Source organism: Pezoporus flaviventris, unplaced genomic scaffold, assembly GCF_033815535.1.
Source record: "Pezoporus flaviventris isolate CSIRO_AGI_PZ_B2104156 unplaced genomic scaffold, CSIRO_AGI_Pfla_v1 ptg000002l, whole genome shotgun sequence".
In the NCBI taxonomy this organism is placed as follows: Eukaryota; Metazoa; Chordata; class Aves; order Psittaciformes; family Psittacidae; genus Pezoporus; species Pezoporus flaviventris.
Genome location: NW_026892550.1, coordinates 92,201,066 through 92,225,970, shown reverse-complemented (window position 1 = coordinate 92,225,970; position 24,905 = coordinate 92,201,066). Strand labels below are relative to the sequence as shown.

The window sequence follows — 24,905 nt, the reverse complement described above, 5'->3', positions numbered from 1 at the left end:
AGCACTGTGTTGAGAGTGCTCACTGCCATCCAGTGTTAATCTGCTGGAAGAAAACATTCTTTTGCCAAGTGTTTTTTTCAGAGGGATCGCTTTCCCTGCAGCCGTTCCCCATGATACCAGCAGAGCCGAGAAAGCACTGCTGGATTAAGGACTGCTTAAATTGCTGCTGCTTCTCAGAAGAGAAGAAGTCCCGGTTGTCCCTCTCCTCTCTTAGGGAGCGCTTGGCATTGGGATGATAATGCAAAATGAGAGCGTGAACTTTGAAAAGGGCCAACTGCAGCTGGAAGCAAGAACCTGCTCGAGCTTGTTAAAAGGCAAGTGTAAACAGCAGTACAAACAAGGGGTAGATCTTGGCTTCCTCACGGGCTCTTATCTTGCAGGAGCTCTGTGCCCTGTGGATGAGAGACTGCTTTGCAGGCAAAGGGAGTGAAAAATGTGTCTGTTTCTTGCCTTTCACCCCCCAAAACTCAGGCAAAGGGAATCACTAATTTGTGTGTGCTGTGCCACTGCTTACACAGCGCTGCCCTGGCTTTTGGAGGATGGCTTCATGGGTGTTTCTTTCACAAGCAATGCCTACGTAAGTAGCTCTGCCTCCCTTTTCCCCTCTGCCAGTATCTGCCAATCAGGCTGTGTGACAAACCAGAGAGCAGAACTCAGCTGGCTTCAAAATAAGTTCACCAAAAGACAAATACTTTAAACTCACCTCAGTTCCTTGATCCAGTTCATTTTGCACCTTCCTAAAGAGCTGCACAAGCATCACAGGGTGGGGGAGGTTCTACTGGCATTGCCTCCAAATCCATCTTGAAAACACACACAGCCTCCAGTGCTGGTACCTTGAAGGGCTACTTGCCTGCCCACTGGGGCTGGCCAAGGCAATTTGCAGCTGTACCACCCAATTTCATCATGAAGCAATGTGCTCTCCCAACCTTTTTTGGGAGCCTGAGATCCCACAGCTGAGCTGAGCACAGTGCCTGGTTAATGCCTGGTTGTGCCTGGTTAATTCCTTTTCCTTGAGGAGCAGCCCAGGGCATGTGAGTCCCAAGGAAGGGTGGGCTGTTTAAAGGGCGCTTGCTTGCACAGTGGCTCAGCTTCCTCACCTCTGATGCTGTTCTTGCTCTCATCTTGGCTGTGCTGAAGTTGCTGCTGCCTTCGCAGGCATGTGTATGCCTCTCCAGCAGCACCCAGCCATGCCCAAAGCACCCCCCACTCTCTTACAGGGCAAAGCACCTTGCAAGGTGCCCCTTGCACCTGTATTCCCAAGGCATTGCAAGGAGGGCGAGGAGGACCCTCTGTGGCATAAGGCATGGTGTGGGAACAGCTGCCCCTTCCAACTGCTTGCATTTCAGTCCAACCTGATTTTGAAATCCCAGCCTCAGCCATGCTGCCAGCATCTCTGTTACAGCTTCCTATGTGTAGCTCTGAGCTACAGAGTTCAGGGTGTCAGGCAGCCACACCATATTGCATGGATGCTGATTGCTTGGCTTTTTTTGCCCATATGTGATTTTAAGGCCCTTGCCTTTTCCAGCTGTCCCTTGGCAGGCTCTAGTTACAGTAATTTGTTGGTTGTGAGGGATGAGGGAGGAATTCACTTCTTGCTTTATTATTTCAGTAAGTAGTGCACAAATCTCTGTGTGCCATTATGGAGTTTTGAAGTTTAATCCACCTGAAGGGACTGCTGTATGCCACAGTTCCTTCATGCCTTCCCACTGACTCCTAGACAAATCCAGGGTCTCACGGCTATAATCTATGTTCTTACTTCCAAAAAGAGAATCTCCTCCCTTTGCCCATGGGATGGGCCAGCCTTTAAAATCTGCCCATTGTTTTCTAATCGTACTCCCCCTTCTTTTTACTGCACTCATAGTTTCCCTCGGAAATCTTCAGTTCTTTTGTGCTCTCATTTCCCAGCCCTTCCGAGGAGGTTTGCATCCCCAGAGAGAGCTCATGCAGCCTCAGAAACAGCCTCAGCTTCTATACTGGAGCCTAAATATTCTGGTCTTGGACTGCCCTGCTGCTTTTCTGCTTGTTCTCACACTGAAGCCAAGTACTGGCCTGCAGTAAGTGCCCTGCTTAGCCCAGGTATACATTTTGTCCAGGTGCTGTGCAGTGTCCTATATACCGTGAGATGCCTGGATGACTGCACAGGAGCTGTGGATCATGCCTGCATTATGCTAGGCATCTTCTGGAAAAAGAAAATGACTGAGTCATACAGTCGCTTGCCTCATAGTCACTGAAAGCTGGATCCTGTGAGCAATGAAGTGAAGGTAATGCTACCTCTGACTTTATGGCACAGGGCATGTTCCATGAACAAATCCATGCCAAGATACTAATAAGTATATACCACAGCTCTGCAAGCTCACAGCCCAAATCTTGTCCTGATGCTGAAATCTCTTCCTAATCCTTCCTCTTCCTTTTAAGCAGTCGCCTTGGGTCACCTCTCAGCTGCTGAAATCCATCAGTGTGTGGGAGCCCTGCCTGAAGGCACTGCTAAGAATAGTGTTTAAGTGCCAGGGGAAGAGAAGAGTTGAGCCTGGAGTGGATTTGGCCACTGCCACCATCAGTTCTCCACCTTGTTTTCTACAAGCAGTGGAGGCTGTGCATTGGATGCGGCTTCATATAGTGCTCTTTTGTGACAGTCCTCTGATCCTTTGAATACTGAAATCAAAGGTAAAGCTGCACAAAACTCAATGTTCTTGCCTTGCTATGCATATAAGATCCTGTTACTATTGCCCTTACCTGTCCTGCTAACATTGCTGGAAGCACAGGGTCTCACCTGCATGGACTGAGCTGCAGGCTCCTGAAGCAGAGTGCAAATGAATCTCTGAGAAGCAGTCACGTTATCAGCTAAATGCCATAGAAACCACAGCTGCGTTACGGAGGGCCCTTTCCCTGGCATTATGCAATAGGTAATTATGTAAGTTCCCATTATATAATAACATTCCCAGCTTTTTTTGGAGTGCCGGCCTCCCCCAACAGCTCCCCTTGCAGAGTGGCATGTACCATGTTTACGTCATGTCACATCATGTCATGTCACGTCATGTCATGCTTTATACAACCCCAAGTCATAGCAGAGCCAGGGCCATCACCACCACCGCTCCCAGCACAGGACCCTTGGCTGTTCTCAAGAGGTTTTGTGTTGTGGGGGGAAAGGCTCATTGAAAAGATGTTATTTGGTCAAAAGCCCCCTCTTTGTCCCTCTGAGCTGTTCTGTTGTGTAAGCATATAAGATGGTTTCGGTTGCTCCTTGAGGAAAATGGAGTGGTTTTTGGAGCATCTCTCTCCTTCTTGCTGGAAAGTTTATTTCATGAACTTACTTGAAAAGAAAAAAACCTATTATTTCTGCTAGTGTCTTTCTCTTGTGTGTACATCTCCCTGCTTGCAGCAGGTCTGGCTGCAGGGTAGACAGGGCTAGAAATCATTGGTGACTTGTTCTATTAACTGCCAAGGCAATGCCGGGGACTGCCGGGCCCTCTGATGTTCACTTTACAGGCTGGGGTTGGGTTACCTCTTCTCTGTGGTCAAACAGACTTTGAGCTGGTCCCTCCCTGTGGCTAGTGTGTGATTCCTACTGTGCATCTCTTTTCCACCTGGGTGTCTGTGCCATGTATTAATAACCACCAGACAGCTGCTGTTTCTAAAACCATACCCAAGAGCCAGACCTTGCTCTTTCACTGGTGTGCTTGTGGGCTGAAGCAAGTCTTAGAACTTCTTTGATCCTTCATAAATAGGGAAAACAAGCATCTTTTCCATTACTGGGATTGCGGCATGGTCTAAATCCACTAAAGCCTCCAGAAAGGTTTGCTGCTTGAGGGACAAGCAAAGCAGAGGTGAGACTGTACCCACTGCTTTGCCAGAAATGTCTCTTCCACTGCCTGCTGCACCCATTAGATGGGTGGTCCTCTCCTAAGCATCTTTTGGTAACATTTTTGGGTAGAACCACAAAGCCCCTAGGACAGCCTTCCTCCTTGGGAGTACCCCAAGGCTTTGCTATGGCTGTCCCACGGGATCTTCCTCTGCTCCAATCCCACCACCAGTGCTCAAGGCTGGGGGGTTAGGTGCAGCATTTTCCCCATGCCAGCAACCTGCTGAAGGGCTGGGAGCAAAGCTGCCCAGCCACCCCAAGGCCCTGCTGTGGAGGAAAAGAGACTGTCTCTATGCCCCACTCTGAGAAAGAGCCCCCTACACAGAGTTCTGCCATCTGCCACCCAGCCGCAGAGTGACCCTGCGTCGGGACTCTGCAGTCCTGCGTGTCCCAGGGTCACCCTCCTGCCTCCGAAATTTGAGGGCCCCCTCCCCAGCTTCCGAATACCGGGAAGGGGCTTGGACGTCACCTCCAGTCCCCGTAGCTTTGTCGCCCGTGGCCACTAGATGGTAGCAAGTCCTGGCCGACGGAGCCGGGCTGCTCCGGCGCCTCCTGCCCGGGCAGCGGGAGCCTCAGGCGGTCCCTGCGCCGGCTGGTCCCGGCCCACCCGGAGGCTTTGCAACGAGGCAGAGACAGCGCTCGCATCACGCAGCGATGCACCCCAAAACGTGGCCACAAATATGGACGGTACATCTTATGCTGGTCTAGCGAGAGTGCCTCTGGTGTGGGTGCAGACACATGGGAGGCAGCATGGCTCTGCTGTGGCCAGGGCTGTTTGAAACAGGTTATTCAGTCACCCGGCACTTTTTAAAGGCGCATCTGGTATCTTGGCTCTCTGGAGTTTACATTTATTAGAGGATCGTGCAAGTGACAGATTTTGCCCCGAGGGAGAGAGGAGAGGCCTATAGATACTAAAATGTTATGTCCTTTTTGCCGCTTCAGGGTTGAGGCTTAGCGTGGTGTGCCATAAAGGTTTGAGTATTTCTGTAGGCTATTTACTTAAGCTATAGGAAGGAGAGCTTACAATTTAATTTTATTGCTACTTCACTTTAAGAAAAAAAAACCACAATATGGAATCCCATACACTTTTTAAGCCTTCTGACCATTTAACACTAATGCCCATAGCAGGACCTCTGGCTTCACCAACCCTGGTTAAATCTACAGGGAGCAGAGGGTCACCCAACTTCAAATGAAGTTATTATGGCAACTGAGTAGTTTCAGCTTGGGGAATATGACAGAGCTCAGTGCATAAGCAGCAGCCTCTCATGTACCAGGAGCACATTTCTGTCAAGTCTGAAACGTGTGTAAAACAGTAAGGTCAGTATTCAGGATCCTGCCCAAGGCTGAGCCTGGGATGGTGCTAATGCTTGTCTACTGCTGTAAGTACTTGAAGAGGGAGTCTGCAGGTATGTGATCTCTCCCATCTCAGCACTGTGCTGTAGAGAACATCATGAGGAATGAGCCCTCTTCCATCTGTTTGCACAGGTAAATCAGGATCGAATCTTGGCACTGGAATGTTTAGGACATGGGTTTGTTTTTTTTTGGCTGTAAAGCAAACTAGTGTGTAGAGAAGAGAGAAAGCGGGGATTTGCAGGTTGACTCTGACAGAGTCTTGCGACGTGTAATGGCCAAAATTCCCTTACCTCTGGGCTTGGATACCAGGGGACGCCTCCATTTGGCTTTTACCACTGTTCTTACTCAAATGATTCCCTTTAAACCTGTGCATTTGTGAGGGGATGGTGGCTGTGGGCTTCCATCCTCCTCGCTGCCTGTTTTCCTTCGTACATGGCACTTCTTTCCCCTTGCAGGGCTGGAGCACGGAGACTGTTCCCACATTGCAGAGTGGATGGGTGCAGAGGCAGTGATGCACCTCAGGTCCTGCAGCACTGGTAGGGACAGTGGGGTCGCATGTTCTTCTTCTGGGCCCCAAGAGCAAGTGTCTTCAGTGCTCAGCTGACATTTCCCACCTGCCAAGGTCTGCAGCATGTGCCCCTTTGGACGTGTCCAGAGGTAGGTACGTGCTTCAGGACAGCAGCACTAGCTGGGCTTTGTTATCAGGCTGTGCTCTGACTGCAGTCACCCCCTGGAAGGGACTAATCACCCTGCTGGTGTGCCAGGCCATTATCAGTCCTGATGTGGCTAAATGAGAACGGCTGGGACATGTCCTGAAGCATACCCACACTGCTTGTCAGCCCAGTGGCTTTTCTTCCCAACACTGATATTTGACTTGACAGAGGTAGCCAGAGACCTTAGCTGCTGGCTGGGTGTGTGTTGAGTGAAGCCCTCCTGTGGCCTTGTGTCTCTGGCCTGCCACAAACCCTCCTGGCTCAGCTATAGGTCTGTTGGTTCCAATATCCAGGCTCAGCCATCAGCTAATCCTGGGTGTTCCCCAAAGAGACAGGCAGAAGGACCCCAGCAGGTAGATGCAGGGTAACTGGCTCCCATATAGCTTTTATCCACTTCCTCCTTGCTACAGAGGCTGGGGCCACTTTGAATATGGTTAGCTCTTAAGGACTTGTCTCTTCTAACTCTGTGCTTTTCTCTATAAGTAAACGGTGTGTGTTACCCCAGGGAAAAAGGAGAGTGAGATCATCATGGGAAAGGAAAGGCCTTTGGAGCAACAGAACCGATGCTACCAGCTGTCCTGGTGGCTTTTTCTCCTGCTTGCCCTTGGCAGGCCAGGGGAGAGGGGGTAGGGTGGCCTTGCAGATGACGGTGCTCTACAGGAATCTCCTGCCATACAGCTTGACGCTGTCTCTGGGTCCTTGTGAACCTGGGACAGGCTCCTGGCACTGTGTTTCAGCGGTGCCCTTTCTGTCTAGAGTGGGACATGAGCCAGTCCAACACGAAAAGCAGAAATGATGCCAATCAGTGGCACCCACAATAGCACCTGACCCAAAATAGTTTCCTAGAAAAAAATAGGGAGGCTGATTAGTTTAGACAAGCCTGAAAGAGAGCAAGACATCCAGCTGACGATTGACAGGTGTAGGTCTGTGAGCAGGGGCTATAAATCCCATGGGTGAGCTCTCCAGACACCCTTTGGGGAAAGGCAAACGGCTGCGGGGAGCACTCGGGACCTGACTTCAGTGAACCATGGGGCTCAGTGACCAGGAATGGCAGCACGTGCTGGCCATCTGGGGAAAGGTGGAGTCCGACGTCGCTGGCCATGGGCATGAGATCTTAATGAGGTAGGCAAGAAGCTTTGGTCTTAAGAGTAGAGCTGAGAGTTCCTGATGACAGACCAAGGAAGGTGTATGTTTAGCATAGAGGCTTGTGTTTGGCAGTGTTTGTTTCAACCAGCTTTGCTTTCTTTGTTGTAGGGTGGTGTTTTTTCCATTGCTATGGTTTCTGGGTTAAAAACTGTGTAAAGTGGCTGTGCTTCTGTCTGTGGGTGCAACAGCACGCCAGTGATGCTTTCAAAAGATGGTGGGACTCACTCTCTATGCCTCTGCTGGCAAAGCTCTGCTTGGATCCTCATTGCTCAAGCACTGTGGCAAGAAATGCTGGAGCAAATTGTGTGACCTGGGGCTTCAGATGCTCTGCAGCAAGGATGTAGAGAGGCAGGGAAGGAGAGGAGAGGAAAATCACCTCTGTCAATGATTTCAGTAAAATTAACTGTGAAGTACATGAATGTTTCCCTCTCCCCAACTTAGTCTCACCTGCCAGAGCGCTGCCCAACCTCCTTTTTGGCCAGAAATCTGGGTGGTAACACTTGTCTACTTCCCAGTGATGTATCTGAGGCCTGGTTGTGAAACAAGGCACATCCTTCTACCCACTTCCCTCCTCCATGATCCTGGTGTCAGAGTGGGAGTGCTCACGAGGTCTGCATCCAAGAGGACCCCTGCACCCCTGCTGTCCTTGTGGTCCTGGTCCCCCACAAGGGGAACATTCCAGGCACCAACAACAAGTCACAGAAATGCAATCTGGAAGAGATCTCAGGAATGTGGAGTTAGAAACATCACTGGGTGGCACTGGGGCCTGTCCTTAAAGACCAGCAGGAATGGAGGCTTCAAGGATACTCTCTCCAGGTCTCTCCCCTCAGCCTGTGCACAGTATAATGTGCTGGAAGGGTACAGGCGCTGAGGAGAGCAGTGGGGATATAGCACTCATTTGGGAGGCTTCCCAGGCTAAGCACAACTGAAGGAGCCCACACCACCAGGTAAATCCACTGAAAAGCTTTGAAAAGCTTTTTCAAAGATGAGCCAGAGCAGTGGGCTGTTTCATTTACCTTCTTTATCATGGCCCAGTTTAGCTTGAAGGGAAGGGAGAGGTGGGGCAGCCGGGTGGCAGTGTGATGGTTCATGAGGTCCAGAGCAGGCATGCTGCAGGGGTAGCAGGAACCTGAGCCCTCCCCACCAGTTCGTCTCTGTGTGGTGGCTACTTTGGCTCTGGAGGTGCCACAAGATAGTAAAAGCAGTTTCTAGCTGAAAAGATCATAGCATTTTTCTTACAGGTATTGCAGGAAAGAGCATGGCATTAAATAAATAGAAGACACCCCCTTTCCCTGTGACTTTGTGCTCCCCAGCCAAACCAACCCAGATAATTTCTTATTCCTTCAAGGGGTTTCTGAAGGAAGAGAAAGGCAGGGGAAGCCCAGCAGCTCTTAGTTTAGATATGTGTCTGCACGTGAATTGTCAAAGGCTTCTCAGGTAGATGTCACATTCTGGGTATATGTTTAGAAAATGCCTATTCAATTAGATGTCTTCCAAAGGAAACAAAAGAATACTCCTTGGAAGAATTTTCAAGTGTCTTGGGAGTCTATAATCTCTGTCAGACACAATTCAGGCATCGCCGGACACAGTGGAGGGAGATTTTTAGAAGTAACTGCATCCCATTCCAAAGTGCAAGGCTTTTTTCTCTCTCTGGGTGGGACACAACTTGTGTCATGGAAAGATACAGGAGAAAAGAAAAGGCTGATGGTGGCGTGCTCAGCACCTGATAGAGTACAAAAATTCTTTGAAATGAAACACCAGCAAAGACTGGTCTTTGGTCCAAAGATTGGACTCCTCTACTGAATCTTTTTGCTGCAGAACCCTCTGTGTTTTCCATGTGCTTGAGATATTTGTTAGTGTAGTTTTGCCTATACTCACATCATACAGTGGAGAGTCTGGCCCTCATGACAACTTACTTAAGAAGAATGTCCAGTTCTAGATGGGACACAAGTCCCAGCACCCTCTCAAGGGCAGAGCAAGTGTGCAGTCACTGTACCATGAGAGGGAAAGTGGTTTCATGGCTGAGGTCCTGGGCTGGAGCTCCAGACACTGCTGCAGGTAACTTGGGCAAGCCACTTCACAGATGTGAGCTGTAGGGTCCTGGCTGTAAAGACAGATACTGCTTTTTCTGGTGCTTCAACTGGTTGTATTATGCCTATCAGGGGGTGTAATACCTGAAGATAGACTTGTGCAAGGGAGCTAATGTCGCCTAACACCAAATTATTAGACTTCTCCTAATAATCAGGACAGACAGTATCCCCTTTTCACCTCAACCCTGGCAGGGAAGAGTGAATTTCCTACTTTTGGTTGCCAGTGGTGTCTGCATCCTGTCTCCTAGGAAATGCAACAGGGAGGAAGCACCAGGGACAACTTTAGTCTGTCTTTTAGACACTTCCACCTTCTTGGTTTCATTTCCATTTTTGGATCAGGGAGCCTATGTATAGGACTGCATGGCATGGCACCAACATGCCTGAAGGTTGTATGGTCTTATTACCCATTTACTCCCAAGGACTCTCTGAGGTGCTGTGGTTCTCAATGGACAAATTACACTGCTGGTAGCTGGGCTGAGCTGGGGGCTGGGAAAGAGGGAAAGGAACCAAATGTCTCTGTGTCTGCAGTCATAGGGTGGAGACACAGTAGCTGTCCCATTCAGCTGATGTTCAAGAATACCTAAGCTCCAGATGTGAGGGACATGAGGTTGGGGACTGCTCCCTTTTTGTGTGTGTGTGTACAAGAAGCCTCTAGAAGTCTCTTTTCCTGCAGAGATGGGCTGGGTAAGAGTGTCCTGGTGAGGGCCAGGGGTCTACAGGTTGGCTCCTCAGCAATAGTAAGTCAACAAAGACAGATGGTTTTGTTTCTCCTTCATAGGAATGCGGGAACTCACCTCTCAGTACCACAACCAACCTTGGCTCTTCTCTCTACCTTAATACAGCTGACACAACCCAGGGGACTGGTGCCAAAGAGTTAGCAGAGCTATATATATAAAAAATATGCTCTGTCACTCTAGCTGGACATGTTCAGGGCAGTGTCTGTCACAGCCAGAGGAAATGGAAAAAGGCAGCAGTGATCATGTTTAGGACATGTAAGAGGATGGGATTAAAGCAGAAACAATACTCAAAGGGAGGTATGTCAGGAGCTTCTGCTCCCTGAGACATCATTAAAAAATGATAAAAAGCAGCCTGTATAAAATAAATAGAAATTTCTCCACATAGACTGTCATCAGGTTGTGGAACAACCTACCAGAGGAAGGTTGAAAAACACTTAAACCAAATTCCGAGTAGGGTCAGATGTTTCCCTGGCTTATATACCTGCTAAAAGGAGTGATTGTGAATGGTGGTAATTTGGAAAGGATGTAAAGTGTCAGAGTTTCCAGGTTAAAGTATCCTCTACTAACAGGGACTAGGTAAGAGGGAAGGAAGAGGGTTATCACACCTTTGTCTGAAATACCTGGAGCAGCTGGACCTCAGTTACAGCCTGGAAGACAGCTCTCTCAAGTCTCACAAGTCCCTCTACTTTTGTTCACAGACTCTTCCAGGACCACCCTGAGACCTTGGATCGCTTTGAAAAGTTCAAAGGCCTGAAGACCCCTGATCAGATGAAGGGCTCGGAAGATCTGAAGAAACATGGAGCTACTGTCCTTACCCAACTGGGCAAAATCCTGAAGCAGAAGGGTAATCATGAGGCAGAGTTGAAGCCCCTGGCTCAAACCCATGCGACCAAGCACAAAATCCCTGTCAAATACCTGGAGGTATGGAAAATGGCAGGGAGCCTTCTTGTCTGATGTGTAGTGAATGTGTGCAAGATACGTGAGAGTTGCCCTTTATTTACTGATGGCTAGTTGGACTTCAGTGAGCTCTCCCTCAAGTCCAATGTCTCTGTGTACAGGCAAGAGGAGGAATGGAAAGGGCTCATGGTATGTGAATGGTATGTGACTATCCAAGTTTAGATTTCCCATTCCAAACACCACACTCAGTCTGACCAACCCTTGACAATAATAAACCAGCCTATGCAGCCTCTGCATGCCTGGGAAACTACATTACGTAAGAGCTGTCAGTGACTGGATACCAGGGACATACAGTTTAAGGGTAAGCCCTGGGGGATCTATGGGAGACCAAGACCCACAAAAGTAAGTGTACAAACACAGGGCATGAATTTTCAGCCTTAATGGATTAGGCAGACAAAGAGTAGGAAGGTCCATGATCTACTCAAGGTCATGAAGCAGATCAATGTCAGAACTAGGAATAGAGCCCAGTTCTTCTGCCCAGCCAAGCTCCTTGCATGCTAGACCTCACTGTCTCTCCAGAGACTGTGGGAAGGGCTACTGAATTAGCTTGGAGATATTTCCAGGCTCAGCAACCTATTTCCTAGTCTGGCTTTTCTGAAAATAAACCCTGAGTGTCCCTTCAGCTTTTCTCTCTCTCTCTTTCCTTCCTCACAGTTCATTTCTGAAGTCATTATCAAGGTCCTTGCTGAAAAACATGCTGCAGACTTTGGGGCTGATTCCCAGGCTGCAATGAAGAAGGCCCTAGAGCTGTTCCGGAATGATATGGCCGCCAAGTACAAGGAGTTTGGTTTCCAGGGTTAACACATACGCACAGAGGAACACCACGATGGAGGCGTGTCCATGCATCTTAGAGTAGCTTCCCCAGCACTGTTTCGGACATCTCACAATTGGCCATCCAAGATCTGTGGGAAAGTTTTGATGAGAGGCCAAAAGTCACTCCAGGCAGTGTAGAGGCACTCAAAATGATATCCATCATAAACCATTATTTCCTGGCTTCATGTATACAAGAGAAATAATCTGCTTCCTTAGGAGAAATAATGTAAGGGATTATCTGTGAGCTTCTGCCTACCCTACCCCACCCCCTTTTTCTTTCTCCCTCCCCAAAACGCAGTCCCATCTGAGAAGTGAATGGCATGGCCAGAGGCAAAGGGATGTGGAGTAACAAGGGGAGTGTTGAAAAGTGTAGTGAATGAGAGAGTGAAGGGATGACTCAAATGGTATGAAAGAGATGTCAGGATGGGAAGCAGGGGCACAGCGTCCCATTCCTCCCACAGGTGAGACTGTTAGCAGGTTACTGTGGAGAGCTTCCAGCACAGTACTACCTTGCTTTATGGGGGTGAATTCAGCCAGTCATTCTCCAGTGTCTGCTAGCTCGGAAACTTGTTAAACTCATGTTAGCAAAACTAGGAAAAGCAGTACTCCCTGACATCTGTAGGTTTCTGGTAGCTGCTGCTACGCATCCGAAGTTCTGTTGCACTGGGAAGTCAAGTATGTGTTTCTCAGAAAATAAAAATTCCTGCACCAGTGTCGTGTGTTTGCTCCTGGCTTTACAGGCACACCAGTGAGAAGTGGGAGAAAGGAGAAAGCGTAAAGGTGTCTTGTACACGTATCCAGCTGCAGTGTCAGTCCATGACTTGAGTGGCACTTGGCATCTGTCTTAGCCAGGGGACTTGGGGCACTCAGATGTCACCATGGGGTCATGACCTGGTTACTGGGCTTCACAACGCAAAGCAGCAGCATGGACTCAGTGCCTCAAAGCTGACTAAAGGCCAGGGCCATTGGTGTGCAGGGGGGAGGGTGGCAAGGAAAGGCCCTTTGCTTATTTATGGGGTGGTAATATGCACAAGTGGCCTTGGGTCCCAGGAAAGCACAGTGTGTTGTTCCCCCCAAGCAATGGAAACCAGGGCCAATTAGCCCAGGAGGAAGGATGCAATGGCAGCGTATGCTCTTAAGATCCAAGCTTTAGCCTCTGTATCATTTTGTATTTTTGCTGAGGTGTGTTTACAGATGTATACCCACATCCTGTGGGGGAGCTTAAGGAACAGACACAGTGCCAAGGCCCCTGCGTTTGCCTGTTGCCCTCTCCCCATCTTGGTACCAGAATGAGGTTCAAGTAACTTAATTTTACTGGGGTAGGAGAGGCTAAGGGCCACGTTGTGCTAAGGCTGCCCAAGGATCAGTCAGAACTGGTTGGAGTCTGAATAGGGATTTAAGTGCAAAGTCTTGACCTGACACTCAGGTTCACAGCGGACTAGCTGACTCTTGGTGAATCACGCAGCTCCTTTGGCTGGACATAGTTATTAGGCAATTATACCCCACAGCGAGCACTGGGGTCCTTCTTCTCTCCCCTTCCTCCATCCACATCATCCATCTCAGGGCCTCAGCAGTAGGCTGCTGCATTCTCTTCTAGCATATGCACTCAAGTTGTTTCCATGCAGAAAGCAAGTTGGATGAGCAATGTGCTGTCTTTCTGTGTATTTGCACAGGGTTGAGAGCATTCATGACAGGGTTGCATCTTGGCACAGCCGCAGGATGCTACAGAGGCAAGCAGCTGGGTTCTGGCTATGGGAAATGTGCAGAGTAGACCTGGCTGCTCTATTCTGGTAGGGAGAAAGTAATGCACCTTATCTCACAGAGACAGTGTGAGGGAAAGCATGAGAAAGAAAAATGAGGTGCTCAGTACTAGGAGCTACTAGCATGGTCTGGTTCACAGCACTCCTTGCTGCACTGTGTGCAACGGAGACAGAGGTGGAGCCACCGGCTACCCTAAATTCTGAACCAGCGTGATCTGCTATGTCTTGGATCAGGGCAAAGGCCACAAAATTTCAGACTCTGAAAGGAGAAGGAATGAATTCCTTCCCAGAAGGGCGCATCTCTGATTTCTTGCTCTTTACAAATCCTCACTTTACCTCTGGGAGCTTGTTTGGGGTTTCAACCTTTCAGAGAGGGTCACAAAAGCATATGCTGTCACCTAGATGAAGTTACAACCAGGTGGTCACTGGCTAAAGCAACTTGCTTCATCTGACTCCAGTCTAGTCTGTCTGCCTTTGAGGGTAGGGCAACCTATTTAATTAAGGTCTAGGATTGCCTGTCCAACACAATAAGATTTCCTGCCAGTGACAACACGCTCTGCTTTAGGATTAACATCTCTGCTACAGCAGCTGGCACTGTCAGTCTGAGTGGGACTGGAGTCAAGTCCTGATATTTTTATATAGGGCAGTGTGGTGGAAGAGAGAGGGTTTGCATGTATGTTTTGTCTAGCTACTGTTTATTAGGTGCCTGGAATAAACGTTGGTCCATTGGGAGCACTAACCCTTTACTCTGCTAGCCTTACTCCACTGTGTCAGTGCACTAAGGACCATCCTTAAATCTGTGCTGGTCAGATGCAGGGCCTGGTGCAGGTTTTCTGGTTGTGCCTACGGCCCAGTGAAGATGGGCAAACTGAGATGAACCAGCAAGTTCAGATACCAGGAACTGTGGAGCTATCTCCAGCAGGCTCAGTGGGTTGGCATGGCTGTGGTGAAATCCATGTGTCTGCACCTTTGCTACTCTGGGTACCAAGTACGCCCTTGGCTGCAGTCCTGACATAGTGTAGCAATATATGTAATTCCTGCAATGAGTGTTTCAATCTCCAGGAACAGCCCCTCCTTGTAGGATAAGGGTAGTTTCCTAGAGGAAAGGGGATGGTGCGGAAAGGGTTTTTCAGGTCCAGTATGTATTGATTCAGCATTTCTGTTGGAGTCACCCTCTCCACTGTGCTATTAGTACATATAGCTTTCCTGGTTCATGTATGGGACAAAGTCCCTTAATAGAGATAAATCATATCAGTGTTTTCCTGCCTCCTTTCCAGGAATAGCTTTACATAAGGAAGATGGGCCCCAGGGGCTTGTGCCCAGCCCCCCTCCGTTAGCACCATTTGGTGTCACATACACATTCCTGGTCACACAAGGGGACATGGATTGTGCGGCTGCCAGCCTCGTTGCTCCAGTACATACATGACTACAGTCAGGTCAGGCTCATGGCTGTCATATGCTTTCCATGCACTCCTGCAATTTCTTTTATGCTAATAATGCTGTTTCTGGCAGCAAGTGGGTTATGCACCTGCATCCGCCCTTAGGTTGAAAAACATCCTTGTTGCTTTGCACTTGACATAGTATTCTGCTCCCACTGCGTCCGTTTCCATTGCATGGCAGAGCTCCCTATGGCACCAAGCCAGTGACCTGTCTATGCTCTCTCAGGCTTCAGTGTCAGATGCTGGCAGCTCATCAGGATCTCAGACATGGGGAGCAGGCCCTCACTTCCCAGGCATTGTGCGAGTCAGCCCAAGCCACAGTGCAAAAACACTGCAGACTGCGCTGCCTGATGCTTTGTCTTTACTTCTGACTGCTGATCCTGCCTCACTCCTGTACCTGTCAGTGGCAAGGGGCATCAAGGAGCAAATGCTGGGGACCTGACTAATAGTCCTGTGATCTGTCTCTTGGTCACCTTAGTGGGAGAAAGGGATGGGGCTCCAATGAGTAACTGTGTTAATTATTTAGCACATTATCATGAAGCTTGTGACATTTTTCATGTTTGCATCTCCCTGCAGGGCTAACGTCAGGAAAGGGCAGGGAAGTTTCCAGTCTACATCATAGTCACTGAACAGATAGGTCTGGTTTCTGAGTATTGAAGCACAGTTGTCTAAAGAATGTATTGTCTACATGACACTGTAATTTAATAAGGAGACTCAAATGCTCACCTATACCACAAGCTTTCAGATGAAGATTATTTTTGTCATGATCCCTATGTTTTCTACCACCTGCTCAAAACCTGTCCTGTATGTTATGCCACTGAGAAAAAGAAACCCGTGGTGGAGCCACCCCAAAGAGGTGTTCTTTGCAGCAGACTTGCTCACTAGTGACATGTTTTTCATAAGGTACATGGTGTCAGAGCTTGTCCTTCTTCCTGGACTCAGATCTCTCAGGTTTGTTAAAGGCCGCATCCCTGCATGTTTGTTAAGGTTTGTTAAGGTTTCAACCTATTAAGGTTTGTTAAGGTTTGCATAGGGCCTAACAATCAGTCTGTGCTGCTTCTATGACTAAGCACAAGCACACACATGGGTATCTGTATTCATGCACCAGCTTCACAACATACATCATTAGCAAAGACACTCTGTCCAAATCCTTCAGATTTCACTGTGCTTGTGTGCTGGTTCTTCATTTAAGAGGATGATATGTGTTAGTTCTCACATTGTTCTTAAATGAAGTAAGGCCCTGAAACCAGGTTTTGCTAAGGTCCAACCAATTAAAAAGACAGACTGTGCAAGGACATGGCACCTCGGGAGTACTGGTAAGTAGGGGGCTGTTAAATTTCATGAAGGTGTGCTGGCAGAGTTGAGGAAGCCACCTGGAACTACAGTAAGTGAAAACAGAAATCCCAATCAGCCTCTTTTATCCAACAGGCTGATAAATGAGTATTTATGAACATGAAAGAGTTGCAACAATGCAGCCTTCTTGACCAGCACATAAATCCCTCCCTCCTCTGTGATCATAGGCATAACAAGCCCATCTCCCAGCCCTGTGACTTCTATAAAATCCTGATCCAAATGTCAGTAAAGGTGACCTTGTGGCTTTTTAAAGCAGTACTTTAGAGTCACTTGGCTGCACTGTACCAAAGTCCTTTCCCTATTTGGCTTTCATCCTCTCTAAATATACAAACAGAACAGGCTGCCTCCACCTTACCCTGTAGAGCTCTGTAGAGACCACCCATGGTAAGCTATGTCAAACAGAAGGTCTGGGGCTCTGCTGAGCAAGGCAAGGCAAGCCCTGGCACAGAGCATGCCAATGTGGCTGGTAGTTGGATGGACAAAGCAATGTATATTTGGGGTGGGGTGGGTATTGAAGTCTCTGTCCTTCCCTCAATATACCAAGAAAAGCATCTCATGCTGAAAAAAACAGCAGTTCAGTGGCCCTGAGCTGGCCAAATGGTTACTTTGGTTATGCCCATGTAAATGCAAGTGTCATGAGGTCAGTGGGGATAGCTTGGACATGAGGCTGTTCCACTTCATTTAAGACACTGGCTTGGATACATGTCATGGCACTTAGGGGCTGGCTTACTGGATTTGCCCAGAGCTGGTGAGAGGATGCTGTTGGTGGTGTGCCTACCCTGTAAACCACCAGTAGACATGATCCCAAACCAGTTTTCCAGTTAACTACCTCAGGTATTAGAAATCAGTATGACACAGATACTCTTGTATAGGAATTTGTGAATTTCCCCAAGTTGTAGGGCTGTATATGTACCCAAGAAGGCTGCTTTAAAGCTAATACTGGCATGTATATCTTAGTTGCAGCCTTATGTCTGGAGTAGAGCTTAAAGAAAATTATGCTCGTTTCCCATTTCCCCTCTCCAAGGAAAGCTTGGTATGAATGCAGCTGCTGGGTGTCTTAATCTTATTTTAGATTGCCCTTAAAGCAGGTTCAAATGTTCCACTGACAGAATAGCTTTAGGTGGAAGACCTTCTGGATTATTAACACTAATTCTCTCTGTCTCCATGCTTAACCTGAGGATCTCCTGTTGCTTCCCAGTGTGTATAAGTAACGATGCTTTTATTCATTCAAGTTTTTCTATGTTCTGTCCTCCTCCAACATGTCTGTTTCCTTCTTCAACCTAAACTCCAGCACTAATGCTGTCACCAAAGGGGTGGAAAATTCCTGGAGCTGATACCCTCCCTAAGATCTGGGACTGCTCTGTTCAGGGCTTGCATGACAGCAGGCTGCTCCTTTTGGCTCTTGGTGAGCTTTTGGGTTATCTGAAGAGTTAGCTGATACAGTGTCAGAGTGGTTCTGTATTTTTTCACTCACCTCTCAGTTGGATGAATAGTCTGGTGCCCTTTGAGGGATGTAGTATGTCATGGATTAACTATAAGTTGGTTGGGGAGAAAGGATAAAAAAAACCCAACAGCACAGTTTTGACTAAACCAGCCATCCTGTGTTCCTGCAGTCTGTGTGAGAGCCTGCTCTGAGCAAAAGTTTTTTTACCAGACATGCTCAGACAAGCTGTACAGAGATGGAGGAAACGCAGGTAGAGCAAGCCATGTGCCACACTTGCAGTTATCCCCCTCTGAGGGCAGATGGATCTGTATGGTCAGTAAGGAAGAATGAAAAATTAAATACAGGTGGGAAATGGAGGCACAACTGTCTTCCCCCAGAGCCTGTTTACTGCTATAAGTGCCTTCTGAAGAGCAACAGCATCATTCGGACAATCACACTTTGCTGTAATGCAATGGCAGGAGTTTCCTAACACCAGCTGGTAATCTGTGTGCTTTTGCATGGGAAGCAAGCTGGGCTTGAAGTTTTCTCATGGTGCTAGCACTGTGGATGCGATGCTTTCACAAAGCTGGCCCATAAATCATGAGAAAGAGACTTTTTGTACAGTTTGCTTTTGCACTGATAATGGCACGTATTGCTAAGTAGCTAACCCCCCAATGGATTTCAGTATGTCACGTTTAAGCTGCTGTCCCTATGTCTTTTGTTATGTTCCCTCTACAGCTGAAATGATCCCTTAGTGCATAAAGTCATCAATCTTTTTCTTTCCAGTCAAAATTCTCTGTCCCAAAATGGAGTTCTTTGTAACAGTCACAAACTGCTAGCTCATAACAACAAGAATGATTAGAGAATAATCTTTAACATATTTCCAACTATGTTTTTTTTTCTAGTTCAGCTGTGCTGTAGCTTCCTTGTCTGTTTTAGATCAGAAACTTGTTGACTATGCGTGTCATCTGGGAGAAGCTCTGTTCTGATGTTTAGTGGTAATTAAGAACTTGGTTTCATCCAGTTTAAAGCTCTCAGTCTACAAAATGCACCATCTGAAACAACACTCTTCTTACAATATGCTTGAGGTATTTGCTGTACTGTTTTTAACCTAGACCTTAGTTAGAGACCTATCTGTGCTTTTATAGATGGCACACCGAAGCAGAGCAAGGCACCAGTACATTCATTGTTTCATGCTTTGGTCATTCAGCTGTCCACTAGGCCAGGCTGCCGACTGCATGGCAGCGGATGTTGCTGAGCTTCTTGTGTAGGAAGACATGTGAAGTTGTGCCATCTGCTAGTAAGCAGTTCTTGCTTTGATGTGGTTGAGTTTCAGCAGTTGTCAAAGGACATCCTGTATGTAGACATTCAGTTGAAACAGTGGTGTGGTGTAAATACCCAGATAGATTACAGATGCTGTATACAAAGCAAAGCAGCGTAAAGACCTTTAGGCTGACTTGGATGAAGTGCTTTAGATATTAATGAACTATGGTATCACTTGGGGCACTGCTGATCTTCTCACTTCCAAAGAAAAAGGCCCTGGACTGAGATAATAGAGGATGCAAATATCTAAACCATGTTACTAGCAAAAGGGAGGTCCCTAAAGCCTAGTGTATGAACCTCAGATCCTCCTATGTAATTCTTCACATGCTTGCATTTCTATCTGTAACCCCTCCTTGATTTCTAACACTGCCTCTGCTATGCCCTGATCTTCCACCAGCTTGGATGGGTCTAAGCCAGCCAGTGTTGGCTAAATTCATTTATAATCCTCATACGTGACTTTCCTCTGCCTAATCTGGCAGAAACTAGACATATTTTACTTACATCTGACCTCCAAAATCTGCAGTTCCAGCTGCTTTCATCCAAAAGTATGGTTAGTGAACACGGTTCAGGTGTGTGCCTGTTACCACATAGATCACTTAGCTCATACTCCTCTGGTCTTTTAAAAATGAGCTGTGCCTTGCAGTCCATTTTGGAAAAGGCTTGCCTTCACAAAACCAGGTTTGGTTGATGAATCACTGCTTGACAGGGGTGCCTAGGCTCTAAAAGAGTAGGCTTTAAAAAAAAAGGGGGGAAAAAACACAGAGCGGGGTTTCATACTGGCTGTACTTTGGAAACCCTTCCCACTCAGCACATGGCTGGCTGAATCCTTTCTGAACAACCAGACTCTCTAGCAGTATGCTGGAGTCCTGGACAAGTAGCTCAGCCTTCATATTCTACTCCAGCAGGAGTAGAACAGGTCTGTCTAAAACTTTCATGCAACTTCGAGGTTGTTACTGTCTTGAATGGGACCACTCCACCCCAAGGGGAGTCTCTTTGAAAAGTAAAATGAAGAGAGGAGGGAGAAGATTTCAATGCCTAGCATTAAGGGATATGCTGCAAAGCATGAAGAATCTGTTTGGAAACAACAGACTATGTGAGAACCTGCTATATGGTGCTTGGAGAGTTTGTTTTGGTTTTGTTTTTTCTCCCTGTGAGCTATGGTTGAATTTCCTCTCCCACCTCATTGACAGTAACATCTGGACTGACCCGCACTCACAATTCTCTATGGAAGAAAGCAAGTGCAACAGGAGAAAGCAGGTTTTCTTTCCTCATTGCTCTAGTTTGAGGATAGCTTGCAGCTGTGCCTGACTGGAAGGAATTTATAGGTCTCACGTATGATGGTCAAGAAACATTTCCTCTCCTAACTTCATCGTGTTTGTGTTCATACACATAGTGGCTCATAACTGGGAAATCTTCAGTTCCAGTCCTCCTGGCAACATACAGTGGGAAAATATAGGTAGAAATGGAAGCAATGCCTTTTCTTTCCTTCTACAGTCAGGCTGGAAATGGACAACACTACATCCACCTCAATAAAAGGGTTAATTATATCTGTGAAGAAAAGTGTATTGGAGACTTTCAATGTTAGAAATAGACCAAAACAGAATAAGAAAGTGCTGCAGAGTACACCATCCTTTCAAGTACTGGTGATGGTGAGATAAGAGATAATACATAGGGGGTGGGAAGGTGGAGAAAAGCTGGGGGAGAGAGAGAGAGAACATACATCACTTGTATCTTGAGGGCAGAGAATCTTAGAAATAAATTTAAGGAATAACCTTTCTTTGAGCATTTAATTTCACTCCTGGTGGGAGTGCTCAGCTTACAATTAAGTCTGTGATGAGAAAGTGTGTGGGTGGTTGTGTGTATGTATGTACAGCACAAAGCCTATAGTTAGTACATAGAACTAAATGTTTTGTTCTGGAGTCCCAAAGGTACACAGCCTCTCAACACTCATTAATTTCAGTGGGTGTGAGACCTTCTAAAGACCTGGATTCATACAGCAACATTTTTCACCATAGGCTTCGGACTTCTCTTTTTATTCTGCTCATGATGCAGTAGAAACCTGGAAACCAGCTCTGCATCAATTCATCAGCTGCAGTATGAGTCCCTTTATTAGTGCCTTTTGTGGCAATACCTGCTATCTATTTAAAGTGCTAAGCCTTCAAACTGCAGTTTCCTGCAGCAGATGTAGCAGAAGCAGATATCTGCAGAAGCAAGTCAAAATGAACTCATGTTGCTGCTCAAAGGCCAGGCTCCATCCGAGTCACTGGCAGTTACTGAACTCCTGCCACACGAAGATGGGCTTTGGCTCCTTCTTTGGTGGTTTGGGGCTTGGAGGGAGGCTAGGTTTCCTGGCAAAGTCATGCTGTAATTTATATTCCCTGCTTCATATTCCCTCTCATTTCTCCCCCTTAGAGGGCATTCAAGGAGAGGAGTCATTGCTGTTCTTGTGGCCTAGCTCTGCATCCTCAAAAGATGTTACTGCTAAATTCATGTGGCATGTATGGAGCAAATGGATAAAAGAGCAAAAATGACACCAGGTATGCACTCTGGAGGCAGAATGATGTCCTTTTGTGTGTGTCCTGACCATGTAACAAGGGGTGTCCCTCAAGGGTCCATGCTGGAACCAGTGCTATTTAACATTAATGCCATTTAATGTTAATGGCATAGATGGAGGGATTGAGTTCATCTTCAGCAAGTTTGCAGATGACACCAAGCTCAGTGATGCAGCTGATAAACTAGCAGGAAGGGATGATATCTGAACGGACCTTGACACACTTGAGAAATGGGCCCACGTGAACCTCATGAAGTTCAGCAACGCCAAGAACCAGATCCTATACCTGAGCTGGGGCAATCCCCAATGTCAGTACAGGCTGAATGATGGACTGATTGAGAGCTGCACTGCAGAGAAAGTTACTGGTGGATGAAAAATTAGATGTGAGCCAGCACAGCTGGCTTGCAGCCCAGAAAGCCAGTTGTATCCTGGCTGCATTAAAAGAAGCATGTCCAGCAGGTTGAAGGAGGTGATCCTGCCCTTCTACTCAGCATTCATGAGACTCCACCTGAAGGACTGTCCAGCTCTAGGTCCCCAGTACAACAAAGACATAGATCTGTCAGAACGGGTCCAGGGGAGGGCCAGAAAAATTATCAGAGGACTGGAGCACCTCTCTTATGAAGACAGGATGAGAGTTGAGATTGTCCAGCCTAGAGAAGAGAAGGCTCTGGGGAGACCTTAATGCAACCTTTCAATATATAAAGGGGGCTTATAAGAAAGGTGGAGGAAGACTTTTTGCCAGAGTCTATAGTGACAAGGGGCAGCATTTTTAAACTGAAGGAGGGTAGATTTAGATCAGATACAAGGAAGAAAATCTTTGCAATGAGGGCAGTGAAACACACAAACAGCTTTCCCAGGGAAGTTTTGGTTCCCCATCCCTTGGAAGTGTTCAAGGCCAGGTTGCATATAGCTTTGAGCAACCTGGTCTAGTAGCAGACCTACCCTGTCCATAGCAGGAGGGTAGGACTAGAGGGTCTTTAAGGGTCCCTACCAACCCAAACCAGTCTGTGATTCCATTTCTCATTTCCCTACTGGCTTGTCACTCTGCTTTTCCATTCTGTTCCTCTCATCAGTGCCTATATGAATGAAATGATCTCACCCTCAAACAGGAAGCAAGAAATAAAGTATTTAAGTACCATACACAGTACTATAAAGTACTGCAGCATCATGGCTGCAGCCTTGCACCTGTAGGCCACACACTGACATGGAAGTTATAGGAACAAATGCAATTTATGCTTGCTCAGAAGAAATTCCTAGAAGGCATAACCACCTCATGAAGGAAAAAATAAATGTGGCTAAGAATAAAAATTTTAAGTCCCTAGTTTACGCACAGCAATAGCAGGGTATTTTTGTTTGGAAGAGATGTTGGCTGCAGGGAAGAGAATAGCCAATTTTTCTCCAAAAGTAGGTTCTGTATCTGGGTTTTCCTAGTCTCAAAGGGCTTCTGATGTGTTTTACTAAGCATTGCGAGGCTAATTCAAGAGACATGAGCTACAGTTAGTATGATATAACCAGACTAAAGAGCAGCCTAGACTAACCAGGGACACATTTCCCCTTGCAGCCATGGTGTGTATCATGCTCAGCTAGCTGGTAGCAGAAGAGACCATGCAATTCATAAACAAATGGTGAACATTATGGAGGGATTGGAAGGGAAGGCTGAGATCACATGATACCAAGCTTTGCTCCACTCCTGAGTTATAAAATAATTTTCATGGAGTCACAAATGAAAACCTCCAGTACAGCATAAACCAGTTGTCATGACATTGGTTGGTTGGTTGTTTTTTCCTGAAATACATCTGAATAACTGGGACTTGGCCTGTGACAGAGACAGGAATGGGAAACATATCTGCCCACCCAGGCTGCAGAGAAAGATTCTCAATTATGTAGCAAACGTTAGTCAAGTAGCAGTTTGAGTTACACGTGGCTCCACAGCACAACTGTCTCAAGAAGTAGTCCCCTGAGGAATGGGGAATAGAGCAAGGAAAAAGAGCAAAGGGAAACAACAAAAAGAGCTTTAACTAGCAGTGACTAGTCCTAGTTCTTCTTTCTTCTCTTAACTGGAGTGTTGTCACCTGCATTACTGGAGGAGATATTGTTTGGCCCAAGTACAAGTACTTATTTCTCCCACCCCCCAAGTAAATCCTAAAGTTCTTTTCAAACCAAGACAGCTATTAAGCTGGGACTCCTGGTTCAGACTCCTTTTCTCATTCAGATAACTGTTACTGCCCAATATCCCAGGTGTGAGAAAGCCGCTCACACAGCAACACCAAGCAGGTGTTGAACATCTGGTTAGACCCTGGAATAAGAACTGGGACTAGCTTCATAATTTCTTTATACGGAATCTTTCCTAGACTTCCACAACACATCATTTATTTGAAAACAAAAGAAAAAACGTCCTTTCTCAATAAAGAGCTTTCGATCTGCTTGAGATATTACCTTTATTATAATTGGTGGAGGGTTGACATTGTGTTTGGACAAAGCACAGGACACCAAAGATGAACAGTCCTTGCTCCACCAGAGACTTAGACAACCTTGCTCAGCTGGCTTGGTCTTGCCAGTGAGGGCTGCACCATGACTATTTCACAATGAGGTGAAAGCAATCAGCCTCACCCCACACGAATGTGAAAAACTAAGATAAGCACAACTATCATTCCCTAAGGTATCTGCCTGTTTTCTGCTAGAGGTTCACCTTTGCATTGACACAACCACTACAGAAGATAGCACGCAGTTTTGTGGAGTAACTTTCAATGTTTCCCAAGAAAAGCTGGGTGGAAGCACAGCCTGCCTGAAATGCAGTTGTTGACTCCTGCTGTTTCTCTTCTAGGCATAACCTGCTCCAGAAAAGGCATTCACTTCAACAAAATACAGACTTTGGCTCATTTGCTTCCAAACACTACGTACATCCTGTGGCAGAAGGTAATATGACATTATCTCATTACATGACCTCATACATACAACACAGCTTTAAACTATACAGAAACAACACCAGTCAGACACAAAATACACTCAAATGGATCTACTTGTTCTCCACACAACTCCTCTGAGTGGTAGTGAAAGACAATGCACTGAATCTGCAGGAATAGGCACCATGACACATAAGATAGCAGAGCAATTCAGGGTGTCAGAGTAAGAGGCAGCTTGTCTTGGTTACAGAGCAGCCAGGGAAAGAAGATGAAGACTGCAATGAAACTGAATTCAGTTACAGATAAAAAAAGAAAGGTATGACACACTGAACATTAGCTTAATTATGAGCTCAACTCAAAGTTTATGGAGGGAAATTATTTAACCATGCTGTACTGAAGGACAGCCAAAATGACCTCAGATGTTACAAAAGATCTTTTCTACTTTCTAAAGAAAAAGAAAAATTAATTCTAGTTTAAGATCAGAA

The 24,905-nt window shown here is 46.8% G+C and overlaps 1 protein-coding gene across 1 annotated transcript; it reads left to right on the top strand.

The window, feature by feature from the left end:
* The first annotated feature begins 6,825 nt into the window (after nucleotides 1-6,825).
* MB (myoglobin) lies at nucleotides 6,826-12,381 on the top strand. The gene is made up of 3 exons (XM_061445099.1): nucleotides 6,826-7,047; nucleotides 10,597-10,819; nucleotides 11,510-12,381. Exons 1-3 carry the CDS (start codon nucleotides 6,953-6,955, stop codon nucleotides 11,654-11,656), a joined length of 465 nt encoding a protein of 154 aa, XP_061301083.1. The 5' UTR covers nucleotides 6,826-6,952; the 3' UTR covers nucleotides 11,657-12,381.
* Nucleotides 12,382-24,905: the final 12,524 nt, after the last annotated feature.